Consider the following 24534-nt stretch of genomic DNA (forward strand, 5'->3'; position numbering starts at 1 on the left):
CAAGTGTGTGTGTATATATATATATTATATATATATATATATATGAACATTAGGTTGAAACGGTGTTACATTATTTTACAATAAGTCTTTAAAATGGTAAGTTCTACTACTAAGTGGTTTGTTAATTCTTTGCCTCTTTTAGTAATATCTGCCTCTTCTGACACAACGGTAAAAGTATGGAATGCACATAAGGGATTTTGCATGTCAACGTTAAGGACACATAAGGTAAAACAGTTACCATAATTTTCAGTGTCTTTAGTGTAATATTGGAATCTCAGTACTTTATGTGGCTACAGAGTCGATCATGATACATGTGTTCTGTTACAGGATTATGTAAAAGCCTTAGCGTATGCCAAGGATAAAGAACTGGTAGCGTCGGCTGGGTTGGACAGACAAATATTCCTTTGGGATGTGAATACTCTAACAGCACTGACTGCCTCAAATAACACTGTCACAAGTAAGGTGTTTGAAGAAAATTTCTTTGAAAGTGCTCCAAGTTGACATAAGGAACGGTTTATAAAACATCTTTGATCAATTTACATCAAGACAGTGGTTCATATTTTGAGAGTGCTTCTACCTACAGTATTCTAGCCCCCAAGAGTATGATTGAACAACAAAGAGCTAATTCCTCACTGCAGTCTTAAAATGGTAACTTCTCCAGGGGTAACCTGGTTGTTTCCGTACATGTGCATGTCTTAGCTCCTTAGCTAAAGTGTAAGTTCCTGCGGGGTAGAAGAGTTCACCTCACTACTTTGTATCTCCCACAGCATTGCCTGGCCCAAAGCCACACGCCCAGTAAATATTATTGATAGAGGTGGTGATTACCTGACAAAGTAGGCAGTTTCTGACCTTTAAGTGCTACTATGAAGAGCCTTTGAGTTAATGGCCAAGATGGAATATTCCAAAGCAAAAAACGAAAAGGTTTTCAGTGCTGATTTCGCAGGACCTTTTCAGAGCAGCACTGAATGATCCAGCCAATTCCACAAGAGTTCAGGGAGGCTAGGGTGCTTTGAAAGGCAATTCAGAGGCATTCACAGCAGTTTAATAGCATGGGTGCCTCATCAACTAAGAGATCTCAGATTACTAGGTCAGACCCATACAAGTCTAGACTTGAAACTCAGCTTCACGCTTGGCCCAGCCTACTGTAGTCCTCTTCGCAGTGTCAGAAGGAACTCTTAGGAGCACATTTTTGGCTAAGCCTGGCCTGGAAGCTCTGTTCAGGACATGGGCCTGAACTATCTAGATCGCTATATGATTATAAATTCAGTTTGTCATAACCACGAAATATTCTCATTGGCTTAGCTTAGGCAGTTCTGGTCTAACCAGTGTGAGCCGAGAGGGCGGGTTGGGAGGTGGGTAAATGAAATTTCTTGAATATTGTTTTGGCTTTTTTCTCGGGAATATATGCAGTCTAAGTACTATTCTCCCCTTATTGTCCTTGATTTTTTACCTGCACACTGTCTCAGTGATTCAGCAGCTGGTCCCTGCTGGGAGCTGTCACGATATATCATTTAGCTCTCTCTATATGTAAGACACTCCTCAAAGAGATGCTAACAAGAAGGAACAAAGCAAATAAGCAGTAATGTCTCAAAGTCAGAGACCAGGCTTAGACTCTGCAACAGATCCATTTTCCTTAGATCTCACATAAGTTTTTAGAGTGGATCTCACATAAGGTTTTTTAATGATTATAGAATTAATACTAATAGCTAACATTTATTGAACACTTTTGCAAGCAGCACTTTTCTAAATACTTTACATGTATTAAGTCTTATACTTATCACTTCTCAGTATGTTGTTGATATTTATTGTAAAATTAGGATCATACAATACAGATAGTTTTATATGCAACTTTTTCACTTCATTAATATTTTGTTCTGACTCTAAAGGCATGGACATGATTCTTGCTACACATTGCCTGATTTCCTTCTAGGAGTTGTACCAAATTATCCTCTTAACAAGTAATGTATGACAGTGCCATTTTGCCGTGTTTTCTGAGAATAAAGCATTACCTTATTTTTTTATTGGATTTGTAGGTGAAAATAATATTTTAGTTTTGATTTGTATATCCTTGAAAATGAGGAGTTTGCACATATTTTTCATATATATTGGCACATGTATATCTTTGAAAATACATAGGTGGATAGTTTTTAAATGGTGGTACAATTCAGTTTAGCATATATTTATTGAGTACTTGTATACTCAAATCCAGAAAACATGGAAAATCTGATAACAGTATTATTGTTTAGCACATTCTCCATTCCAGGTAGATTTATTTTCTAGCACTCATAAAGATAAGATTTTTCTAAATTTATAATTAAACTTGCAGTTTTTGCTGACTAGCTACTAAAAAGCTGATAATTTTGTTAACATTTAGCTCCATTTATCCTTAATAGCTTCCTCTCTAAGTGGGAACAAAGATTCCATTTATAGCCTGGCAATGAATCAGCTGGGAACAATCATCGTATCAGGGTCCACTGAGAAGGTAAGGGGGAGTTTAAAAGGGTGTATTTTAACACTAGAAAACAAAGAAACCAAAATAATTTGATCTGCGTAATTACTAAATATGTAGAGAGTGTTTTTGCCTGGTGGATGCTAAAAGAAAGCTTTTATGTAAATAAGAGTATAACTATATAATTACTGTCGTGTGTGGTGATGGGGCGGGTGGATGGTGTTAGGAAGGCCTGTGCATTTCTTGACATTAATAAGGCTTCCTCTTACTTAAAAAGGTTGGGAGCCTTAGACAAGTGTCCATTGGCAGAAGCAGTGTTTCTCAGAATTGAATGGTTGTCATTTGACTTATACATCTATTATTTAAATTCACTCATGTATTTAAATTCACTCAGTTTGTTTAATATTGTTGAAATTCACAGGTTTTAAGGGTATGGGATCCAAGAACATGTGCAAAACTAATGAAGCTTAAAGGTCACACGGATAATGTAAAAGCATTGCTATTGAATAGAGATGGCACACAGGTATGTAGTTTCATGTGGACATTTATTTACCTAATAACTTTGACAAAATTTCATACAGCAGAAATTCCCCCACTTTGTGTACTGTTGGGTAGGTTGACTTGAACTAAAAGCTACACATATTATAAACTATGGTTTAATTTTAAATCCTTAAAATACTCAGTCGCATATGTAATAATCCACTTTTAAATAAAAGCCAGACAAGGAATTTCCTCAGAATAATTCTGATGCAGATCGGTAAAAGCAATTATGATAATATAGGCTAGAATAATTTAAAATGTTACCTTGGGTAACACAGACAGGAACTGTGGTAGTCAGTGCTTTCTGCCGATGTATTAAGTGGAAAATTTCGTCACAGTGGGTCTGACTTCAGAGCGAATCTTGTCAGTTGACCGTATAGATACAGTCTATAAGTTCAGTCATCTAACACAGTACTTAGACTCGGTATTTCCAAGAAAAATATTTTGGTATGTTCGAACATATGCTAGTATTCTGTTGGCTACATAATTTTGAATTATAAATCATAATCCTAGTTCTATAGCAGTGGGGAAATGATCTTTCATCAATGTAGGTAATAAAAAACAAATTCTGAGCACCATTTTATGTTATGACACATCTCTACCATGTGCCCCTGCCTCCCCCGGCCATTTTTTCCTGTAGGGCAGGGATAAGTTCACAGCTAATTGGAATTGATTTTGCTGGAGTTAGAGTAGGAAGATGTTGAGATGCGAACACCATTGAGTAACACACTTGTTACTCCTGTGGAAGTTATGTCATGGAAATTGACGTGAATTGGAGAAACCTCTGTCTCCAGAGGTGAAAGGTGAACAACTAGCCAGAGGAAGGAAATAATTTTTCTGAACCAGGCAAAGATGCCCAGGAAGGTCTTTGGGACATGGAAAGCTCTCAGCGTTAATGTGCTGTGTGGCCTTGAGAGGAGGGCTTCACTTTACTAGTCCTTAGTTTGCTCACCTGCAAAGTGGGAATCATAATATTTAGTTCATATAGTTAGTGAGAAAATTAGAAGTAATCACTGTAAGCCTTGCATTTTCTAGAGCTCTTGAGATCCTTTGCAGCCCCATTTTCATGTGTCTAAGAAACCCCGTGCAGTCAGCGCCTTGCCTGTTTTGCAATGTAGCCACTAGGCTGCGCTCGAGATGGTGCCTCTGCCTTGTTCTCTTAACTTTGCCCAGGATTGGACTGGGTCATATAGTCTCCATGGGACTGCCCTTAAGTAGGGGCTGTAGACAAGATGATTTCTAGAAGCGGGGCTTTGGGCCTGGCAGACTTTCTAAAGTTCTGCCTGTCTACTACACTCCATGCCTTATTTCCTGTGTATATATTATGAACGTGCTTTTGCCCAAGATGATTTAAATAACAAGTATAGTTTATATGCACTTCACCTGAAATCAGGATATTTTCTGTAAGCAGAGACAGTGCTGTGGTACTACTTTAAGAGCTGCCTGTCGGCCTGAGAGTGTGTGATTAAGCAGGTATCATTCCTCCTCAGGTGCTTCTGGTACCCCTTTTCCTTATGGCCCCATAGACTAAAGGTACATTTAACCGTCAGCAACAAAGCATATTTACATTAGAGAATTGACCTACTATAATAAGTACTCATTTGGGTAAAAGGGCAGTGGGGATGGGGAGAAGAAACCTTTACTTACTAATTCTCCAGCTCTTGTCATTTAGAAGAGATAGTTATCAGGTACTGGACCTTTGTGTATATTGCATCCTGCAGAGTTGCCCTGCAACTTCTAATGTAGGGTCTCCCGTGACATTGTAATTCAGGGACTTGTGACAAGATATGTATAATAGGCCAGTGAATCCCATGGACCTCAACCTGTTTCCTCACTTCCTTTGTTGTGAAAGTAAGTTTCTTATTTAGCAAACTTTACGATTTGATGTCTGTCACCATTGCATTTGTTTTGATTGATGCCAACATTACTGAGATGAGGCACTTTTCATTCCTTATGCTTGTTCAGGCAGTTGTTTGAGGAGCTGGAACAACCTGTTACATAGGGTTTTCCTGGTAATACAGGTCCTACAGAACCTAGCTCATGGGTATAGGGGTCTCCGAGCGTTAGGCCACTCCTTGCCCACTTGGCTGCTCTCTATTGCAAGTTGCAATTGTGTATGAATGGCTATCCCAGAAACACTTGTTTTGGTTAACAGTAGCTTGGCCCCAATACACTGGAACCTCTCATCTCCACTGACAGAAACACAGAGCACCCCTAAGTCTGATTTAACAGAAACACTTGGGGCATTCTCCTGGTCCCAGGAGTCACCTCATAATGAGGAGGTCTTCGTGTGTATCCAGTGGAAGAGTGGAGGTGGTGGGAAATGTTTTGATGACTCCTCTAACTTGTACAAGATATCAGACAGTAGAAATCCTGTAAAATAGGCACATCCTTCAACCACACTACCAAACACCACAAAGAGTTCGCCAGCATTGTACTTTAAAAGTGATTGGTGTCTATTTATCCTTCAACCACACTACCAAACACCACAAAGAGGCCAGCATTGTACTTTAAAAGTGATTGGTGTCTATTTGGAGGCCTGAGTTTAGCAATCTTAGAATACTGGCTGCTATCAAGATTATTATCAGGGCTGATATAGCTGTTTCCTCATCTGCTTTCAGCTGTGATTTCACTCTGCTTTCACTCTGGATTTGGGACTTATCTCTTCCCTGTTGCAAGTCGCCTAGGCTGTGAGGACTTGCTGCCTGTCATCTAAAGTCGTTAGACCTTACTCTCTCTAGGTACACAGTCTAGGATCTGAGTAGTCAAAGCTTTGCCACCTCAAGGTAGCATCTCTTCCTGGAATGGGGAGGCCCTCCTTGCCTCCTCCCTATGAGACTGCCACACTCTCCCACACATGTGTCGAAGGTCTGCTTGTAACCGTAATCATGACAGTTTCTTTACTAGTTACTGCCCTTGTGAACTGGTTGGAATGGCAGCTTATGGGGGAGCCTCCTAGTAGGTGTTCACTTAATTAAACATATCTGGAGATCTAAAGGCCCCTTTAAGTCACAGGGCATGCCAGCAAATCCTTAATATCCCTCAAGGTCTCGTCTATTCAGACGCTTTCCAAATCTCTAAGCCCACAACTATCTTCTCTTTTTTGAAGCTCTTTGCCTGCTTAATTTCATACACCAGCACCAACAGTTGCTTTCTCTTCGGGGCCACTTTTTCTTCCAGAGAGTAAGTTTTTATCCTCTTCTGCAAGTCACCACGGTAACTGCTAGAGACACCAGGCGTGCTGAATGTGAATGTGCAGTGGCCGTTTCAGCCTGTTTCTCTCAGGCTCACAGTGTGCTCAGCCCTGCTTTGTGTGCCAGCAACTTCTATGTAGTCGATGCTCCTGAGCCTTTAGAAATGATCAGAATTGCTAACGTTAACTGAATGCTGAAGGTCCACATTTTATATTAATAGATGTTGAACTTGAGGCTTGTATGGGAAGTATCCAAGGTCCCAGACAGTGAATGACTCTAGCCTAGGACTAGATTTTGCTTCTGACTTCTGTCAGTAGAATCCAAAGGACCTGGCAGGCCATCAGAAATCCAGAGCCATGAATGAGGGGATGAGGCAGAGGTGTGACCCAGGGCACCAAAAGGCTTGCTGGACTAGTGCAATGCTTGTCAAACTTAGTGTACCAAATGACCTGGAGAGCCTGTCACCTGGTGATTGGACCCCACCACAGTTGCTGCTTCATGAGGTCATGAATGGGACCTGGGAATTTATATTCTTAACTAGTTCCCAGGGGCTGCTGATGCTGCCAGTGGCCAGATAGAGAGGACAGAGGCAGCTTTACTCAGAGGTTTCCCCTGCTTGAGCGTGTACCGTTCCCTTTGGTCATTTCAGCCTGTGGTGCAAGCTTGTCAGAAGTTTTTTCAGAGGCAGAAATGCAGGTTTTAAAGGTGTGTGTTGGACGGTGTAGAGTCAGGAGAGAAGCCAAGTGCAAAGCATAGGAAAGGAGAAACTTTAGGCAAGTTTCTAACCTTAGCATTCTTCATTCCCAGTGCCTTTCCGGCAGTTCTGATGGGACAATTCGCCTATGGTCCCTTGGCCAGCAGAGATGTATAGCAACGTACCGAGTCCATGATGAAGGCGTTTGGGCTCTGCAAGTCAATGATGCCTTCACACATGTGTATTCTGGAGGGAGGGACCGGAAGATTTATTGTACGGATCTAAGAAACCCTGACATTCGAGTGCTAATTTGTGAAGAAAAAGCACCAGTTCTCAAGGTATATATGTCATATATGTTAGCTTTATAATTAAGATTGTTCCGTGTGCCAGCCAAATATGGCAAAATCTGTATTAAAACATGAATCAACTGTGGGGCTGTAAAAAAGATATTTTAACATTTTTGTTAGTCACCTGTAGAAGAATGGTGACTTGGGTACATCAGGGAAGGCTGGCTCTCCCGCAGAGAAGTCCTAGTGGGATTGCCCCACATTGCTCCTGACATTGCCTGGCTTTCCTAACCTGTCCTTAGAGGACGAATTGGAAGAGTTCAAGTATCTGTGAGCAGACAGCAAAGCAGAAATGTGTCCACTGCCTCATGAGGGAGGGTGTAAAAGAGGCTCCTGAAGATGAGGGAACGAGCTGGCTCGTACTCCACAGCATTGGTGCATCAAAGTGGTTCTGATAATCACGGTCTGGGATGTGGTAAAAGGGTACTTGGGAAGCCGTCCATACTTACGCCTGCCAGAAGTGAAGCCTAGACTGAAAAATGGCCAATCATCATATAAGTCCAGCCTCACTGATAATCACAGAATTGCACATCAAAACAACAGTGAGGAAATTTCTAGATTTAAAATAGAGGCATGAAGACAGCACTGCCCCCCTTTCTCAGAAATCATCTGACGACAGCAAGGAAAGCAAGAAATAACTGCAAATACCCATCATCTACGAAACTAAGTGACATCTAAAACCCAGACCACAGTGTAGGAAGAAGGGCTAAAAAAGGAATAGAGGTCAAACGAGACAGTTGAGAGGATGCCTGTGGTCTAGGAGCTTACACAAAACTGGCCAAGTACAGTTCTTTAAAATAGTGGCACACTCTAATGGACAAAACCATTAATCCTTCAGGGAAGCAAGAGAGTTGGAGCTGAAATCATGCAGGCACAGCATGTGTGCAGGAAGCAGGCTGAGGGGGGAGACAAGTGTGGAGGAGAAACACTGCACTGTGAGCCCTGCAGCTGCCAGGATCTCTTGGCTGTATAGAAAAAGCACTTGGCGCAGACATAACCATGTTATAAGGAACATCACTTTGAACCAAAGAGGACTCCTGCTTGCTAGGAGCCAAGCCATGTCCCCACAACTCCAAACCTGCAGTTTTCTGGTACAGGAGGAATAGTGGACGAAAATAGACTGATTTTATTTGCATTGCATGTATGTATGTATTAGAATTTTTATACGTATAATATTTTAAAAATACAGAAGGACAGACGGTAAAACTGATCACCAGTGCACTGTCCTTAGGCAAGGGAGTGAATTACATGGGTACTTTTAATGTTTGTTGTGTTGTTAGAATGTTTTTTTACTACAAACATTTTCAAAGAAAAAACATTTCTTATTAAGAAAGAACACAAAAACAAAATATTATAAGTCATCCTTTTGACTATCCATTTAAATCCCTTAAATTAATCACACTTAAAACTTTAAGCCACTGTTTTAATGAGAAGTCACCAAAACTTTCATAGGGTCGTGAATTTCTTTAGCACAGACTCCCTCATTCATCTGTACATTCCTAGCTTTTACTAGCTTTTAACACATGCCATAGTAAAGTCAACACAAATGTCGAATGAAGGAATTGATATTCATTCATTCATTCATTCATTTGTGCCTACAGCACCTGGTCTTCCTAGGTGGTCTTCCATCCAAGTCCTAACCAGGCCCGACCCTGCTTAGTTTCCGAGATCAGACTGGATCGGGTGTGTTCAGGGTAGCAAGGCCGTAGACAGAATTGATATTTAATAATGTGTAACTCTTCCTGGCAATTCAGATGAGTCAGCATTTCACAAAACAATATTTTTGTGCTTTGTTTTCAGATGGAGCTTGATAGATCAGCTGATCCCCCTCCTGCAATCTGGGTTGCAACAACTAAATCTACAGTAAATAAATGGGTAAGTGAGCTACTGTACAGTTGGCGAAGGATTATAAACACGTGGTTAGTTATCACAGACCTGCCAGACACCATTAGCAAATGCTCAGTATGAACCTGACTCTCAGCATGCTTTTGGACAGTGGCAAAAATCTGAAAGCCTCTATGAATGTAGATGTGATCCTAAGGGTTGAACTAAAATTAAGGTAACACTCAAAGCTTCTAATTTCTTTGCCAGGAACCAAGAAATACATATGGAAATTCTTAGAATAGGCACTGTGGCCTGATAAAACCAGTAAATATTAGTGCAGCTTCTGACTTCATGAAACTTCATTTGAAAATAGACAACTCAAATACCAACACAGCAGGGAAACTCACTAGGATTCTCTTTTTCTAAACAGAGCAATCAGAAAATTGTGCTTTTAAATTCATTTCCTTTTTCTTTTTAGCATGAAGAATGAGTAGAAATAGAGGATGAGCAGAGAGAAGTTATCAAAAGTAGTATTCTTAAATCTTAATTAAAGAAAATTTTAGTTTTCTTGCTTACCAGTTTGTGGATAACAGAAGAGAAAGTGTTTGCATTTGTTCCTTTTTATATACAGGGCAAATGGTCTTTCTCTGAACTTGTGAAAAATGTTATATATCTTGTCTAAATTTCATTGGGCCAGTTGACATCAATATAATTTACCTAGAAGATTGCTTGGTGTTCTCTTCAAAAAGACAACATCCCCTTCTTAATATTTGTTTTAGTCTTTTTAATCATGGTAGGTAATTATACTTTGTGACTGAGTATTTTTTGATTGATGTTATTGGTGGGTCTTTCTCGTTTGTTTGTTCTTTGTTTTTCTTGCCATTTTAAACAGATTGGGAAAGCTTATAAAGCATAAAATGATTAAATAATGAATTTTGTTTCTTCAGACATTGAAGGGAATTCATAACTTTAGAGCCTCTGGAGATTATGACAATGACTGTACAAATCCTATAACACCCCTTTGTACACAACCTGACCAGGTTATCAAAGGTAAGGAAATTGGAAGGTTTTATACCTTTTATTGAAGTTAATTATAGTTACTAAGAGATCAACAAAAATAAAGGAGATAATCTTCCTTTATATGTAATTCTGATATCAGCAAAAGACTCATAATAGCATATTGGTTCATTTTTAATAAAAGAAAAACATTTAGAAACTGCTATTTAGTGACTTTAAAAAGTAGGCTTTTTTTTTTTAATGCCTACAGCATTTGGTATTCCTAGGTGGTCTCCCATCCAAGTACTAACCAGGCCCCACCCTGCTTAGCTTCCGAGATCAGACAAGATCGGGCACGTTCAGAGTGGCATGGCCGTAGACAAAAAGTAGGCTTTCTTGAGTTAATCTTTTTACCCCAAATCAGAATAGTCAGGGTCTTGGTAAAGCCAACAGCCATTTTGAAAAATATATAGAATTTACTGTTATCTTGGCACAAGTCAGAAAAAGTCAGATCTGGTCCTTGAATTATGCGTGCCACAGCTGCAAGTAGTACCTCTAACTTTAATATCAGAGTTTGGGGTTAGAATATTGAATGATGCATTCATCTACAGTTAGATGTCCATGCTGTTACCTTTAGAATAGAATGTCCCTTCTAGAGGTATAAAAGACAAGGAAGATAGGATGTAAAAGTTAATGAGAGATGAGGCCAATTCAGAGGTTTCCTGTCATTTGCACTTTTTCCAGTGTATAAAACTGTTTGCCCTTCACAGTTGTCCACTAGTAGACCCTTGAAGTGAGGAGTCTTTTAATCTATGTTATTACAATCAGACAGTTTTTGTTTGGCCTTCAGTTGCCTTAGATATAATTATATAGTCTTCTGATTTGCCTTCTTTCTGGTGGCTAGTGTGATTTATGTTCTGTTGTATACCAGTTAACAATTGTTACCTTACTGTGAATTTAAATGTAGTAGAAGGATTGTTTTGCTAATTGTGTGGGTTTTTTTCCTTTAGGGGGTGCTAGTATTATTCAATGCCACATTCTTAATGATAAGAGACATATATTAACCAAAGATACCAATAATAATGTGGCATATTGGGATGTATTGAAGGTGAGTATCTTTTTGTATTAAATAGAGGTTATTGGATTATGTATCCTATTTTTTGTGTGTGTATGAAAAAAAGATAATGTATAAATTAAGATTTAATCGTAATGATACTTTATGGGGGTGTACTTTCTTATGTGAATATTAGATAAGGCCATAGTTTATTTTTTTAAGCACCTAAAATTCAAATAGAACCATTTCTCTGTTTAATATATTACAAACTCTGTTGTATGCTTCCTTACCTTAAAATGAATACATAAGAATTCCATATCCTTGATACTATTGACATTTGGGGCGGAATAAGTCTTTGCTGGGGGCAAGGAGGAGTGAGATCTGGCCTGTGTGTTGTTAGATGTTTAGCAGCATCCCTTGCCTCTACCCACTAGATGCCAGTAACCACTCATCCCACTTCAATTGTGACAACCCAGAATGTCTTCAGACATTGCCATATGTTTAAGGGGCAGAATGAGGAAGAAGGATACAAAATCACCCTAGGTTAAAACCACTGGAGTACATGAAATAAGTTTGGCCGTTTCTTAGGATTTCCAGCCTTCACTGTGAGCATCAGTTACAACTCTAGATCATCTTAAGATGACTCCCTCTGAGATAGCTGAGATGTATTAAGCTGTTCAACCACATTCTAAATAGCACTGACGAATTTATAGGCAGTTTGAAAAGTTTGCTTTTAGAGTTCTGACAAATATTCCTTCTTAGTGTTGTTGTTGATATTTTTGTTTAACAGGTATTTCCTGGATTGAATGAGTATTGTGTACAGGGAACTGAACTGTATTGAGAGTTATAGATGACAGAAAAGTCCATCCCTTCTGGTAGGAAGAGAGCAGAGTGGCGAAATGTGAAAGCCTAAGGAGTAAACAGATCACAGGATAGCTTATGGACGAGGGCAATTACTTGCAACTGGAGAAATCAAGAGAGCGGCATGGTATAGAAATCATTTCAACAGGGGCTTAAAGGGTTTCATCAGATGAATAATGAGAGGGCATTTCAGGAAGAAGGAGTGAATGACATGGCACAAAAGAGGGAAGGTACATGCTTATTTAGGGCAAGATGAGCAGTTTTGTGTTGTTGATTTGATACTAGATGAGTATAAGGGAGTAATAAGGGTATAAGCACAAAGATGAGATTCAAGTCATTGCCCAGAGTCTTGAATTGCAGGCCCCAGAATTAGCCTTTCTTTGGTATTCCCTAAAGAATCTTAATCTTAGATGATTTTAGAGCAGGAAAATCCCATATTCAAAGTGGTAGTACTATGTGTCATGGGAAAGAAGCTGGAAGACAGTTTTCTAAAGCATAATGATTTGGGGATCTAAAAGAAAAGACAGGTGTTGGATATGTTATAAAGGATTAATGGAAAAGATCTGAGGGTTTGGTTAGGCTCTTGGTTATAAGGAACAAAGGTTCACTTAAGTTGACTTTCAGAGTGACAGAGTAAGATAAACAAGTTTCTTTCTGGGAAAAAGGGACTGTCTGAATAGGAACTGTGGCCTGACTGACACTTTTCCTTCCCTGTGGGGCAGCTGTGGGAAGTTGCATTACAGAAAGGTTGCTGGGCGAGCATGGCTTCAGAACATGAATGGAAAGCTTAACTGCAGCAGGCTCCAAAAGTCCAGCTGGTCTTTTTCTACAATAGACACATGCTTAGCAGGAAACTAGAAACCTTGTTCGTTTCATTGTGGGGATGGGGAGCATCCAGAGCAGCCCCGAGGATCTCATCAGCAGAAACTTGGGTACTCCACGACTGATGTGGCCCCAGCTCTGCCCAGGGCTGGGCTTCGCCTCACGCTGCCCAGCACCTGGTGCTTTCCAGAATATCTAATGAAATCTAATCAGGCCAGCTCTTCTTCAAGGGCTGACTTACTTTCTGCCTATGGGTCTGATGTCCTCTCTTACTCTAATTAGCTGAAGCCTTGGTAGGGTCCTGCTGGCTGAATGAGAGATAGTTTTACTTAGATGGGGCACTGAGCTGGCATGTACTATAATTGGCATTTTTTGTGTCCCTAACAGCTTTCTATGCCCAGATACTAGACCTTGACGTTTCAACAGCAATTGGGCATAATGAACATGACATTAAACAAAAGAGAAGTCAAGAGTAGTTAGAAACATAGGCTCAAAGTTGGACAGAGCTAAATTATAATCTTGGCTCTGCCAGCTACTAGCCAAGTGATCTCCATAACATGCTGAACCTCTCAAAGCCTCCTTCTTTACTTCTAAAATGTGGCAGTACCTGTTTCCTGGTGATGCTAAGGGGATATTCAAGAAGTATTTATCATAGTGGCTGGCACATAGTAGTAAGGAGGCTGTTGCATTAATACAGGTGAAAATATCATCATCAGAAATACTCATCTGAGCTAGGGTAGAATCAAGGGGGATGAGAAAAGAATGGAATGATTAGAAAGATATTTAGGCCTGTAGATAAGAGTGATGCTTGAATCAGAGGAAATATGAAGGAAAGGAAGGAGCAAAGATGAATCCTTAGTTTCTGAATTAGATAGTTTGGTGAGCAGAAATGATATAGGGAATAAAAGAGGAAAATGAGTTGTTGGAGGAAAGAGACGTGCTGAGAAAGACATGAATTTGAGTTTATGTGGGACATCTGGGTAGAAATGTGTGCCGAGCGGACAGCTGTGCAGCCTGATGTGCAGACGAAAGAGCTGGGCTGGGGAAATAGGGTCAGCAGTCATCAGCTTGTGGATTATAATTAAAGTCATGGAAAATGTCAGAGTTTCCAAGGGATACATCTATACTGAAAAGAGAAAAACAAATCATCACCCTTTCTGGAATCGTTAAAAAAAGAGCCACAAAGGTATATAATTAAAAGGGGTAAGAAAACTAAAAGTAAATGGCAGCTCAAGAACCAATTAAACATTTCAGATAGGAGCTCATGGTTAGCAGCACTGGCCTGTTGAGAGCCCATGTAAAATATGGAATGTAATGTGCACATGGATTTAACCAATAAAGAGGGTCGTGTCTGGAGAGAGCAGTCTCTAGGGAGTCCTGAGGACAAAAGCCAGATGGAGTGATTGAGTAGTGATTGGGAGGTGAAGAAACAGAATTTGGGTGGAGGCAGTCTTCGACGAAGTTTGACTTTGGTGAGGTGAACAGGAAGAAGCAGTAGATGGAGAAGATTTAGGGATAAGATAATCAAGGGACGATTTTGTTTCAGTGTTCAGGTATATTTCAGATGGGAAAAATTTGAACATGTTTCGCTGCTCATGGAGAGAAGCCAGTAGAGACAGGAAGTGGGTAGATGATGAGACAAGGCCCCCAAGGAGAACAGAGAGGTGAGAGAATTCAGAGCACAGCAAAAGGGAAGCCTTTTTCCTTGCACCAGGAAGAAAAGTTAAGGGGATTTTGTCAAGGCTTTTTAAAAAATTTTTTTGAAGAGTAAAGGTCAGAGTCATGTGCTGAGGGTAGTGAAGGAAGTAGCAAGGTCAAAGATATGAGAGTAAAGACCACGTTGTGGAGAACTGACTCTGGAAGCAGAAGAAATCCCAGGTAGCAATGATTCAGTTGAGGCTGGAGATCATACATTTATAGTTGGAATATTGTCAAAGATTTGGGAAGCCAGCATGTCTTTTGTGTTGTCTGTGTAGATTTTGATGTCCAGAATGGAAGCAAGAACTCGAGATAGACTACAAGACATTGTACCAGAGCTCACGTTTTTAGTGAATGAGGAAGAGTGACCACAGAGGTTGCCGAAAAAGAGGGGTACAGTTAACTGCAACTAAATGACATGAGCATCAAAGAAAAAGGACTTGTACATAGAAATGATGGACAGTGGTCTCGCTGTGCCATTAAAGAGCTGTGGGATGTAGGAGAAGCAGCAGAGTCACCCTTTGAAGAAATGACTGAAGAATTGGGACCCTGAGGAAAGAGCCAGGTCGCTGTTAGGATGAGGAGGTAGAAGGAGCATCCTGGTACGAGCTTCAGGGTTGCGATGAGCTGTTCAGGATTGAAGTGCTCCATGGCACCCAAGGAAGTTCAGGACATGCTTTGGGGAAACACGCATTTAGGGAGTGAGGGAGAATAAGGAAGGATTGTAATGGTCAAGAAAGAGAAACTTAGAACTGCTGTCTGTATCATAGCTGTTACCCGAAGGTGGCTTCAGAGTCCTTAAAGTGCTTATCAACTGTTACTTGTTCCTTGGTTTTCTTCTTTTTTTTTTTTTTTTTTTTTTTTTTTTTTTTTTTTTTTTTTTTTTTTTTTTTTTTTTTTTTTTTTTTTTTTTTTTTTTTGCTTTATTTGACATTGCTTCCAGGTAAGTGGATAGTGTATCAGTATCAGCAAAATTAAATTACAGTTTCCAAAAAGAATATTTTGTGGGTTTTTTCATTAAAATTTTTTGTAGTTACTTAAAGGTAAAGGCTTTGAGATGAAAATATTTGACCACATTCTTCCTGAAATGTATTTTAGACTCATTTAGACAAATGTGAAAATGGGTAAAATTTTGAATAGCTAAGTCAGAATCAAATTAATTTGCTACTTAATATTGATAATTATTATACTTTCTTTTTGATGTATAGGCATGTAAAGTTGAAGATCTTGGCAAAGTGGATTTTGAAGATGAAATTAAAAAAAGATTTAAGATGGTGTATGTGCCAAATTGGTTCTCAGTAGACTTAAAAACAGGGGTAAGTTAGCAATTGATATTTGTGCCATTTGGGATAGTTGAAAATTTCTAATGTGGGTCAAAATTAAGTATTACTAGTTAGAGTCCTGTGTTTTTAAGTGTGAAAGGAAAAAATTTTTTCATGTTAATACTTGTAAAATGCAGTTTAAATGCCTTTTGGTATCCCAGTAAATTAAATTGTGGTTGCATTGAATCCCACGAAATATATTTTGATTCTGAACCTTTGGCTTAGCACCTTAGTTAAATAGCACAAATAAATAAAGGTTTAGACTTAGCTGAAGAATACATTCGAATGGAATGCCACCATCTTTTTTTTTTTTTTTTTTTTGACAGATGTTGACTATCACTTTGGATGAGAGTGACTGTTTTGCTGCTTGGGTTTCTGCAAAAGATGCTGGTTTCAGCAGCCCTGATGGGTCAGATCCAAAACGTGAGTTTGTGTCCTTCCTTCTCTTCTTCCTTGCAAAAGAGAAGGTGGGTCTGTGCTGTTTTTTGCTATGTGCTCATCTTTATTATGATTCTGTTATGTTTTGTTAGTATTTTTGGTCAGTGTTCTCCTAAGAATGTAGCATGTAGAATTACCTAATACAGACAGATATAGTTTTAGTGACTTTATATGAAAACAGCCCTTTCAAGAATGCAGCTCCTGTTTGTGGTTTCTCTGTTTTTAAAGAATGGCTATATCTAAACCAGATAGGATATCTGTTTGTTCCATGTTATCACTGCTTTAAACATTATAAGATAAAGTTTTAATAGACTTGGCGAAATCTGATTTTTTAAGCATCACTGGCATTGGGTTAAGAATTTAACATCAGAATATGTGAGAACTTATAATTTTTCTCTATTTTCAGGTGAAAATTACTAACTATTTTCCATTCCTTTTTAATAACTTTTTTTGTAGTGAACTTAGGAGGACTTTTACTCCAGGCACTGCTAGAATATTGGCCTAGAACACATGTGAATCCAATGGATGAAGAAGAAAATGAAGTAAACCATGGTTGGTGCTTTTATATCAGGATAATTGATTAAAAATTACTCAGAAGTTAAAGAAACTTCGACTGGTTATTTTAAGAAATATTTTAAGTATTTGCTAAATTGCAACAGAATATTTGTAGTATGCCCAATTCATTGCCTCCTTTCTACAGCCCAAAGTAAACATCCATCCAGTCTTAACTGAGTTTTCAAGAAGCTTTCAATCAGTGAGACTGCTCTAGATAGATAGAATAAACCCAGTATGGTTAAAATGACCTTTGTCCTTAAAAGGAGGTAGCCTAGCAGGTATATTCCAAAGATACTTCTCAGAGTATCTGTGGACCTGCTGGGCTTACCGCCAAAGCTAGCTAATTAGTTGCATCAGAAAGCCAGGTTTGTCCTTGTCTAGCCATATTTCATGTTGGCGTGAGATGTTGAGGTTACTGAGTCTGAAGATCTACCTGGTCTTGGCTCTGAATGTTTCAAAAAATTAAATTCCAACTCAGAAGTGTCAGAGTGAACAAGTATGTATAAAGAATTAATGTCATTAACAGCATTCAAAAGCTGTGCGTGCCGTAGGTAGCGGGTGCAGCTCTCTCTGGGCAGCAGAGGAGGACGTGTTTTGAATGTCTGAGTTCGGCTCATTTTGACTAAAGAAGGGAAAACAAAACCTTAAAATTTGCCAGGTCATGTGTAACCTATGTCCTACTGTGTCCTACCTACTGAGGGCTTACTCTACTGAAAAGTGAATTCTCCGAAGATTCTGCTGAAGATTGCTTCTGGTGTTCAGCAGTGACAAGGGTTTAAATCTCTCTTGCAAGGGCGGCACACTTCTCTGAAAGCCAGTCTTCTGTTGTCCCTATCAGAGAAAGAGCACTGACCCCACCCATGTGGCCTTTCTTTTATGTCACCTGGCCCACTTTGCTCCCCATCAGCATTGTATAGTGGACTGGGAGCCAGAGAAAGATCTCTCCACAGGAGGTTGAGAAAGCTAGGTTCTGGTGTGGGCTCTGCCATTTATCAGCCATGTAGCTATGGGCATATCATTTCCTGTTCTTGGTTTGTCCTTCTGTATCTCTAACATGGCAGTTAGACAGGATGCCCTCAGAGGCCCAAAAAGATGATAAAGATTAAGTAATCAAGAAACAGTGGTACAGCCAGCACCCCTTTGGCTTCAGGCTTTGTTTGGGGGAATATGGAAGAAGTGACAGGAAACCCCAAATCATCCTTAAAATCAAACTGCCATAGTGGAAGTAGGGCAGGGCCCACCTAGCTCCCCAGCCAGAGCTCAGGACACTGCACGTTCCACCTGTCTGGTAATCTGTACCTGCTCCATGCTCAGTGGGTACTCAGGAGTTGTTTAGATTATACTTTAAGCAGCTCAAGTATTCGGAGGCCCGTAGTGAGTTGTGGTTGGGGGTAATGAAGATAAATGTCTACGGACCCTGTCCTTCAGACTGACATTCTGGTAGGGCAGAGAGCCACTTAAAGCGTTCCGTGATCAGAGACCAGTGCTGGATGCCACGAGGGAGGTTCTGATAGTGGTGGTTATCAGAGGGTGAGGTTGCTTCCACATTCAAAGGGAAGTGTTTATGGGGAGGTGGGGCAACTGCACTTGGGTCAGAAGATTACAAAGAAAACAGTGAAATGAAATCTGCCGAGAACAATAAAAACAATTATGACCTCTTTGAGGATTTCATTTTTCACTGATACCTCTGCCATTAGTTATGGCTGCCATTAAATATAAATTCTTTTTTCTGGCCCAAGAAATTTTTTGAGCTTGGTGTTCTAAAGAAAAAGCAGATTGTCATTTATGAACAGGCTGTCCTAGACTTCCTTGTGGCTCAAGTAGATGGTTATGTGTTTGTTTCAAATCTCAAACATTAATCTCTTCTATTAAAATCCTCTAAAATGCAGTCATTTTTCGTGAGGTACATCAGAAGTTGCTATATTTCTTCTTGTTAGGAATTTAACTTTGGTCTGTTTTTTTGCCTTTATTTCTGACTCTGGCTGACTTAAAAAGAAGTTTAAGTTTAAAAATCTTACAGTGTTTGAAGGCTGTGTAAACAAAATGTTCAGAATCTGTGTTCTTAGCACTAACTCTGCATCTGACACCATCTGCATCTTTTTCTAGTAAATGGGGAGCAGGAGAACCGAGTCCAAAAGGGAAATGGATATTTTCAAGTGCCCCCTCACACCCCTGTGATCTTCGGTGAAGCTGGAGGCCGCACACTGTTCAGGTATGGCTGAGGAGGGCTGGAGGCCCTGCCTGAGAACGCGTACCGTTTGCTAAGAAGTATTGATTCAAACAGATGTTATAAATTGTTTATTATTAACTTCTGGGGGTGTCAGGGTTTTGGAAGCTTTTCCATCTCCATGAAATAGTTAAGTGTCTAATGCTGTTAGACCACATTCTAGTTGAAAGCTGAGCCTCTGGTGTTAAAATGAGGTCAATACGTTGCTTCAAGGCAGCTTCTCTAGGTTTTCGCAGGAAAATCTCACTTCCTCTAACTCAGCCAGCTTGAGTGCCGGGGTCAGGGAACATGATATCACCAGAAATTCCCGCCCTTGGGACAGCATCAAAGTAGGTAACTTCCCTCAGGCTGAGTCAGGCAAGATGGACCGGGCCGCTCCTGGGAAGGGTCGTGCCAGCAGTGGCCCGATCTGATGCACAAGGCAGTCCTCGTGAGGCCCTGCGGGAAAGAGCTAGACCAGCTTTACCCCACACTGCCAGCAAGGCCCTGGCAGCATCATGGGGAGAGCTCACTGGGCTCTTTGGTAGGGCCAGAGGTAAGAAGAATGTTTGTCCGGCCTTGAGCACAGATTTCTCTTCCTTCGTGGTGGTTTCCTGAGAGTGCGGTTGCCAAAAGTAGCCTGACCCCAGTGTGTTTGGAGGCCCATGCCTTGCACAGGAGTGCTGCCCAGGGGCCTTTCTCAAGTGCTTTGGCGACACCCAGGTTTCCTTTCATCACCCGAGGACTCAGAGGGTGGACACCTGGCCTCGGAAGCTGGGGGCCTGAGTTTTAGGGCCTGCTTTCTTAGCTGAGTGAGCTGTTTTGCCTGGCTGCACTTTACTTCCTCAGCTAAGTCAGGGTTATCCTAAAGGAACTCTGTAAAGGCCCCTCCATCTAATGTTTGTAACGGTGGTTTTGTCACCTGTGCTTATTGCATCCCTTATATCTGATGGCTGTGTTTAGGCTGCTCTGCCGAGATTCCGGAGGGGAGACTGAGTCGATGCTTCTTAATGAGACGGTGCCACAATGGGTAATTGACATCACTGTGGATGTAAGTGTCCTCCACTCCCACTTTCCCCTCTTATTTTTTTCCAAATCATGAAGGAAATTAAGAACTGCTTTAGACTATATAATCTTAAACTTTAATAAAAACTAGACTACCAAGTGGAATACTCTTCTGCTTCCATGAAGTTCCAAAGCTGCAGAAGTAGAATTGATAATTATTTATTTGTTTACATCTTTGTTGGTTTTTAATTATAAAAATAATATATGCTTATTAAAGAAAATAAAGGGAAACTCTTATCCTTTTCTCAATCACACTTTCTCTTCCACTCACTCCCTATCCTTCTCCCGAGGTAATAACTTAATAGTTTAGTGCATAGCCTTCAGTACCTAAGCATATATTATCTGTGTGTGTATACATGTGTTCATATAGTTCATTTTGCACAAGAACTATTGTACATACTGTTCTGCAACTAGGGTTTTTTTGTTTTGGTTTTTTTTTTTTCACTTAAAAATATATCTTGAACACTTTTTCATGTTTCTACATATGGATCACTCCCTTTTTAAAGACTATATAATATTCCGTTGTATACACATACATTGATAATTTAATCTGTCCCCTATTAATGGACATTTATGTTGTTTCCAATGTTTTCTATTACAAATAATGCTTCAGTGAACATCCTTGTACATATATCTTTGTGTACATTTTAGGATAAATTCCTAGAAGTGGAATTGCTGGATCAAAGGGTATGCACATTTTAAATTTGATAGTTATTGCCAAATTGCCCTCCACAAAGGCTGTTTACACTCACACTCTCACCAACAGGGTATGAGGGCCCATTTCCCCACACCCTCACCAACACTAGATACTTTTAATCTTTGCTAAAAAGATAGACAACTATTATTTCATTGTTTCAATATAATATATTTTTTTAAATGTAGTGAGATTAAGCATCTTTTCATAGTGGCCATTTGTATTTCTGTGAATTGCCAGTTTGTATTTTTTACTCATTTCTCTTTTGGGCTGTTTGTCTTATTTGTAGGAGTTATTCATATTGAATATTAATTCTTTGACTATTATTTGTGCCTCTCAATTGACTTTTTACTTTGTTTATGGTATCTTTGTCAGGCAGAAAGTTTTAATTTTTATATAATTAGACAAAATCTTTATGGCTCTGAATTTCACGTCTTGCTTAGGTATTTTCTACTCCAAAGTAGCAAAAGTGTCCTCCTGTATTCTCTCCTAGTATGTTTATGATAATTGTTTATGTCTAGATCTTTAATCTATTAGAACTTCTTCTGTTTGGTATGAAGTTGGATGCTTACTTTTTACAAATGGATAGCCAGTGCACCAACACAATTTTTTAATAACCAATCAGTCCTTTTCTACTAATTTGAAATACTGTCCTTATCATATACTAAATTCCTGTATATACTTGGGTCTGTTTCTAGATGCTCTTATATGCCGTTGACCTATTTTGTATATTCCTAAAGCCATATGATGAAAAGAGATTTAATCTCTAGAACCTTCAGAAAATTTGTTTTCTGTCCCACATATAATGCCTCCAAGAACTTAAAGCCAGTGTGACACCTGATGGATAGTCTGTGGTCTTCTCTAAGTCTGAGCTCCCCATAAACCACTACTTCCTTTGAGTATGAAACTCACCTGGGATGCATTGCTGACTTTAGGCCTGTGGCTTATTCTGGGAGGAGACATCCAGACAGGATATGACATGGAGGCTCGGAGGGGATTAATACCCAGAGAAAAAATAACCAGTTAATTTTATTCTTCATCTAAGTATGTGGTTTACTTCACAGTAGACATCTAGGTGGTTGGCTGAAGTCTCCACTCTTGTTTAAAACCTCAGACCTCACTCTAATGTCAGAGGGAAAGAAAGTGGGAGGACCCAATTGGCCTTTCAGTTGGATGAGGGCCCTCACCAGCATAGAGTGTATGGTTTTGCTCAAAGGTGAATATTTTGGGTTTCTCTTAAGGCACTTAATTTTTTGTTTGGGGCTTTAGGTATCAGCCCTGATATTTTAATGTAGAATTGAGATTTGGGTTTATATGGCTTAAGTAATTAAAAGAAAATGTTTCCCTTTAATACCTCGAATTGTAATTTGAAAAGAGCCATACTTGCAAATTCATATTGCCACTGATGTTACATGTTATCTTTCATTACAAAACTAAATGTTATACTTTTCTGATATATTTTGTCTAAGGCTGACTTAGATAATTTGATAGCTTACTATAACTTTCATAGAAAATTATTTTTAATTGTAAAATAATTTGTAAATAATGTTTTCCTGTTGATATCGTTTTAATTTATCAGCTAATAAAAACTATTATACCTTTTTTTACTTTTAATATTTCAGAAAAATATGCCTAAATTCAACAAAATTCCTTTCTACCTCCAACCTCATGCATCTTCAGGAGCGAAAACCTTAAAAAAGTAAGTAAATGTAGTGTTTTTGATGCTTTAATCTATTACCAGAGAGTTTTTTTATTCTTTATGATTGCTTTTATAGCAGAAGCAGCAAATACTAGATCTAAAGCTAGTTTTATAATATTGAAAGTTAATACAATTTAACCATTTACCAAGTAGCTACTGTGGTAAGCTACAGATGTTCACAAATAACTAAGACATGGATTTTTGGCTGGAGCTCTCCAGAAAGGCTTCTCGAAGGACATGGAATTTGAGCTGGACATGTAAGGATGGATAGAACTTCAAAAGAGAGATATTCCAGGTCCAGGAAATGATTTGATCAGGGATGTGGAAGTGAGCGCATACACATGTTGAAAATTAGCAAAGACTTATGTATCTTCAACACAAGATGTAGAGTTGGTGGGAAGATACTAGGAGGGAAGTCAGAGAAGAAATTAAGAGGTTTCATTGATGTATATCTTAGCAAATAAAGTCAACAAGGCTTTAAAAACATTTTGTTAGGGAAATTTCTAAACAGATACAAAAAAGAGAATAGGAGAATGAATCCCCATCATCCCATCAAACAGCTTCAGTAATTTTCAGCACATGGCTAAACATTTTGCCTCATCTATACCTCTGCCTACCCTCCCACCCACCTACTTACACACACACACACGCACACACGCACGCACATCCTAGATATCACTTCCACTAGATTTGATGACCCTAAGGTCAAGGTGGCTTTCAGAGTTTGAGCCCAAGCTACTTGGTTTGACCATTATTAAGTGATATCAGAAATATAGAAATAGGTTTGGGGGTGAGGAAGTTGATGAATGTAGTTTCGGACATGGAGCGTTTGAGTACCTGTTGTACATCCAGCTAGAGATACCCAGCCAGCTGTTGGGTTCGTGAGTCTGGAGTTCATGCAGGAGGTTGAGACTCAGGGTCTCGGCTGTAGGAGGAGACGGCCCTAAGAGAAATGAGCACCGGGAGCATCAGAGCCTGGTGAGCCCTGGGGACTGCCTTCCCTTCCAGGAGCATTTAGTTTGCCCATGCTGCTCTGGGAAAATCTTTAAGGAAATAAAACCCAGAAGGCTATTATTCTTTAAGTATATGTAAGTTTTAAGAACATGTATTAAATCTCAGTTGCACATAATCTGTGCCTTAAAAAAACACTATAGAAAATCAATTGGCAATCCTAGAAATGGATTAAGGCAATGACTAAAAACTTTTTTTGGTTTATGTTTCTGTGGTATGTTTTCATCATTATCAAACGTTAACACCAAAGAATGTGGAAGAGAGACTATCCAGTGATTTCCTGAGGTCACAATCTGCCCTTGCTTTTCACAGAGATAGACTTTCTGCTAGTGACATGCTCCAAGTCCGGAAAGTAATGGAACATGTTTATGAGAAAATCATCAACTTGGATAATGAGTCTCAAACCACTAGCTCTTCTAATAATGAAAAACCAGGAGAACAGGAAAAAGAGGAGGATATTGCCGTGTTAGCAGAGGAGAAAATTGAACTTTTGTGCCAGGACCAGGTAAGTGGACTTGCCAACCACAGTCCCACTTTTCCAGTGCTGGTGCTCAGAAAGTCACATAATGTGGTACAGTTCTGGTCCCTGAGTCTGTTGCCTTTGCGGGGCTTCTGCTTTGACAGAGACTCCTAGGAACACTGCAGAAGCCCAATTATTGAGGCCCCTAACAGAGAAAGACATGGGACCATCTTGATTTGCAGGGCAGTATCCATAATGTTAGTTTAGGATTTGAGTGGCGGTAGGTGGAGCTGTTTTAAATCAAGGCGCACTCAAGGCCTTTCTGCAGAGGAATGGCTGAAGGTGGTGTTTCTGGCCCAGCCACACAAGCTGCACATCTCACTGTGCCTGGGTTTGTGCCTGCATGCATGGCAGCTGTGGCAGCAAGAGCAGCCCACCGGGTTTGGGGAAGGAGAGGACAAGCTGGGTTACCTGATGAGAGTCCTTGAGTTAACAGTAAAAGTCTTAAATATTAGAGGCTCTGACAGTTTTTTATTACTCATTTTTTGCTATTCAGGTTTTGGATCCAAATATGGACCTTCGAACAGTGAAACACTTCATATGGA

General features: G+C 39.6%; 1 protein-coding gene and 2 pseudogenes across 1 annotated transcript in view; 1 reads left to right on the top strand and 2 right to left on the bottom strand.

Annotated features, from left to right (window-relative positions):
* Positions 1–24530, top strand: part of WDR48 (WD repeat domain 48) — a gene marked incomplete at its 3' end in the record, with an annotated part of 39500 nt that extends 14970 nt beyond the window's left edge. Inside the window, exons 4-19 of the mRNA XM_006910798.3 lie at positions 143–225; positions 328–457; positions 2394–2482; positions 2871–2972; positions 6991–7215; positions 9025–9099; positions 9996–10098; positions 11055–11152; positions 15688–15795; positions 16128–16224; positions 16696–16791; positions 18901–19006; positions 19964–20051; positions 22382–22458; positions 23782–23974; positions 24486–24530. Of these exons, the coding sequence (XP_006910860.1) occupies positions 143–225; positions 328–457; positions 2394–2482; positions 2871–2972; positions 6991–7215; positions 9025–9099; positions 9996–10098; positions 11055–11152; positions 15688–15795; positions 16128–16224; positions 16696–16791; positions 18901–19006; positions 19964–20051; positions 22382–22458; positions 23782–23974; positions 24486–24530 (1715 nt within the window). The remainder of the gene's footprint in view (positions 1–142; positions 226–327; positions 458–2393; positions 2483–2870; positions 2973–6990; positions 7216–9024; positions 9100–9995; positions 10099–11054; positions 11153–15687; positions 15796–16127; positions 16225–16695; positions 16792–18900; positions 19007–19963; positions 20052–22381; positions 22459–23781; positions 23975–24485) is intronic.
* Positions 8817–8935, bottom strand: LOC112479030 (annotated as a pseudogene).
* Positions 10307–10425, bottom strand: LOC112479029 (annotated as a pseudogene).
* Positions 24531–24534: the final 4 nt, after the last annotated feature.

This window comes from Pteropus alecto, unplaced genomic scaffold, assembly GCF_000325575.1.
Source record: "Pteropus alecto unplaced genomic scaffold, ASM32557v1 scaffold354, whole genome shotgun sequence".
In the NCBI taxonomy this organism is placed as follows: Eukaryota; Metazoa; Chordata; class Mammalia; order Chiroptera; family Pteropodidae; genus Pteropus; species Pteropus alecto.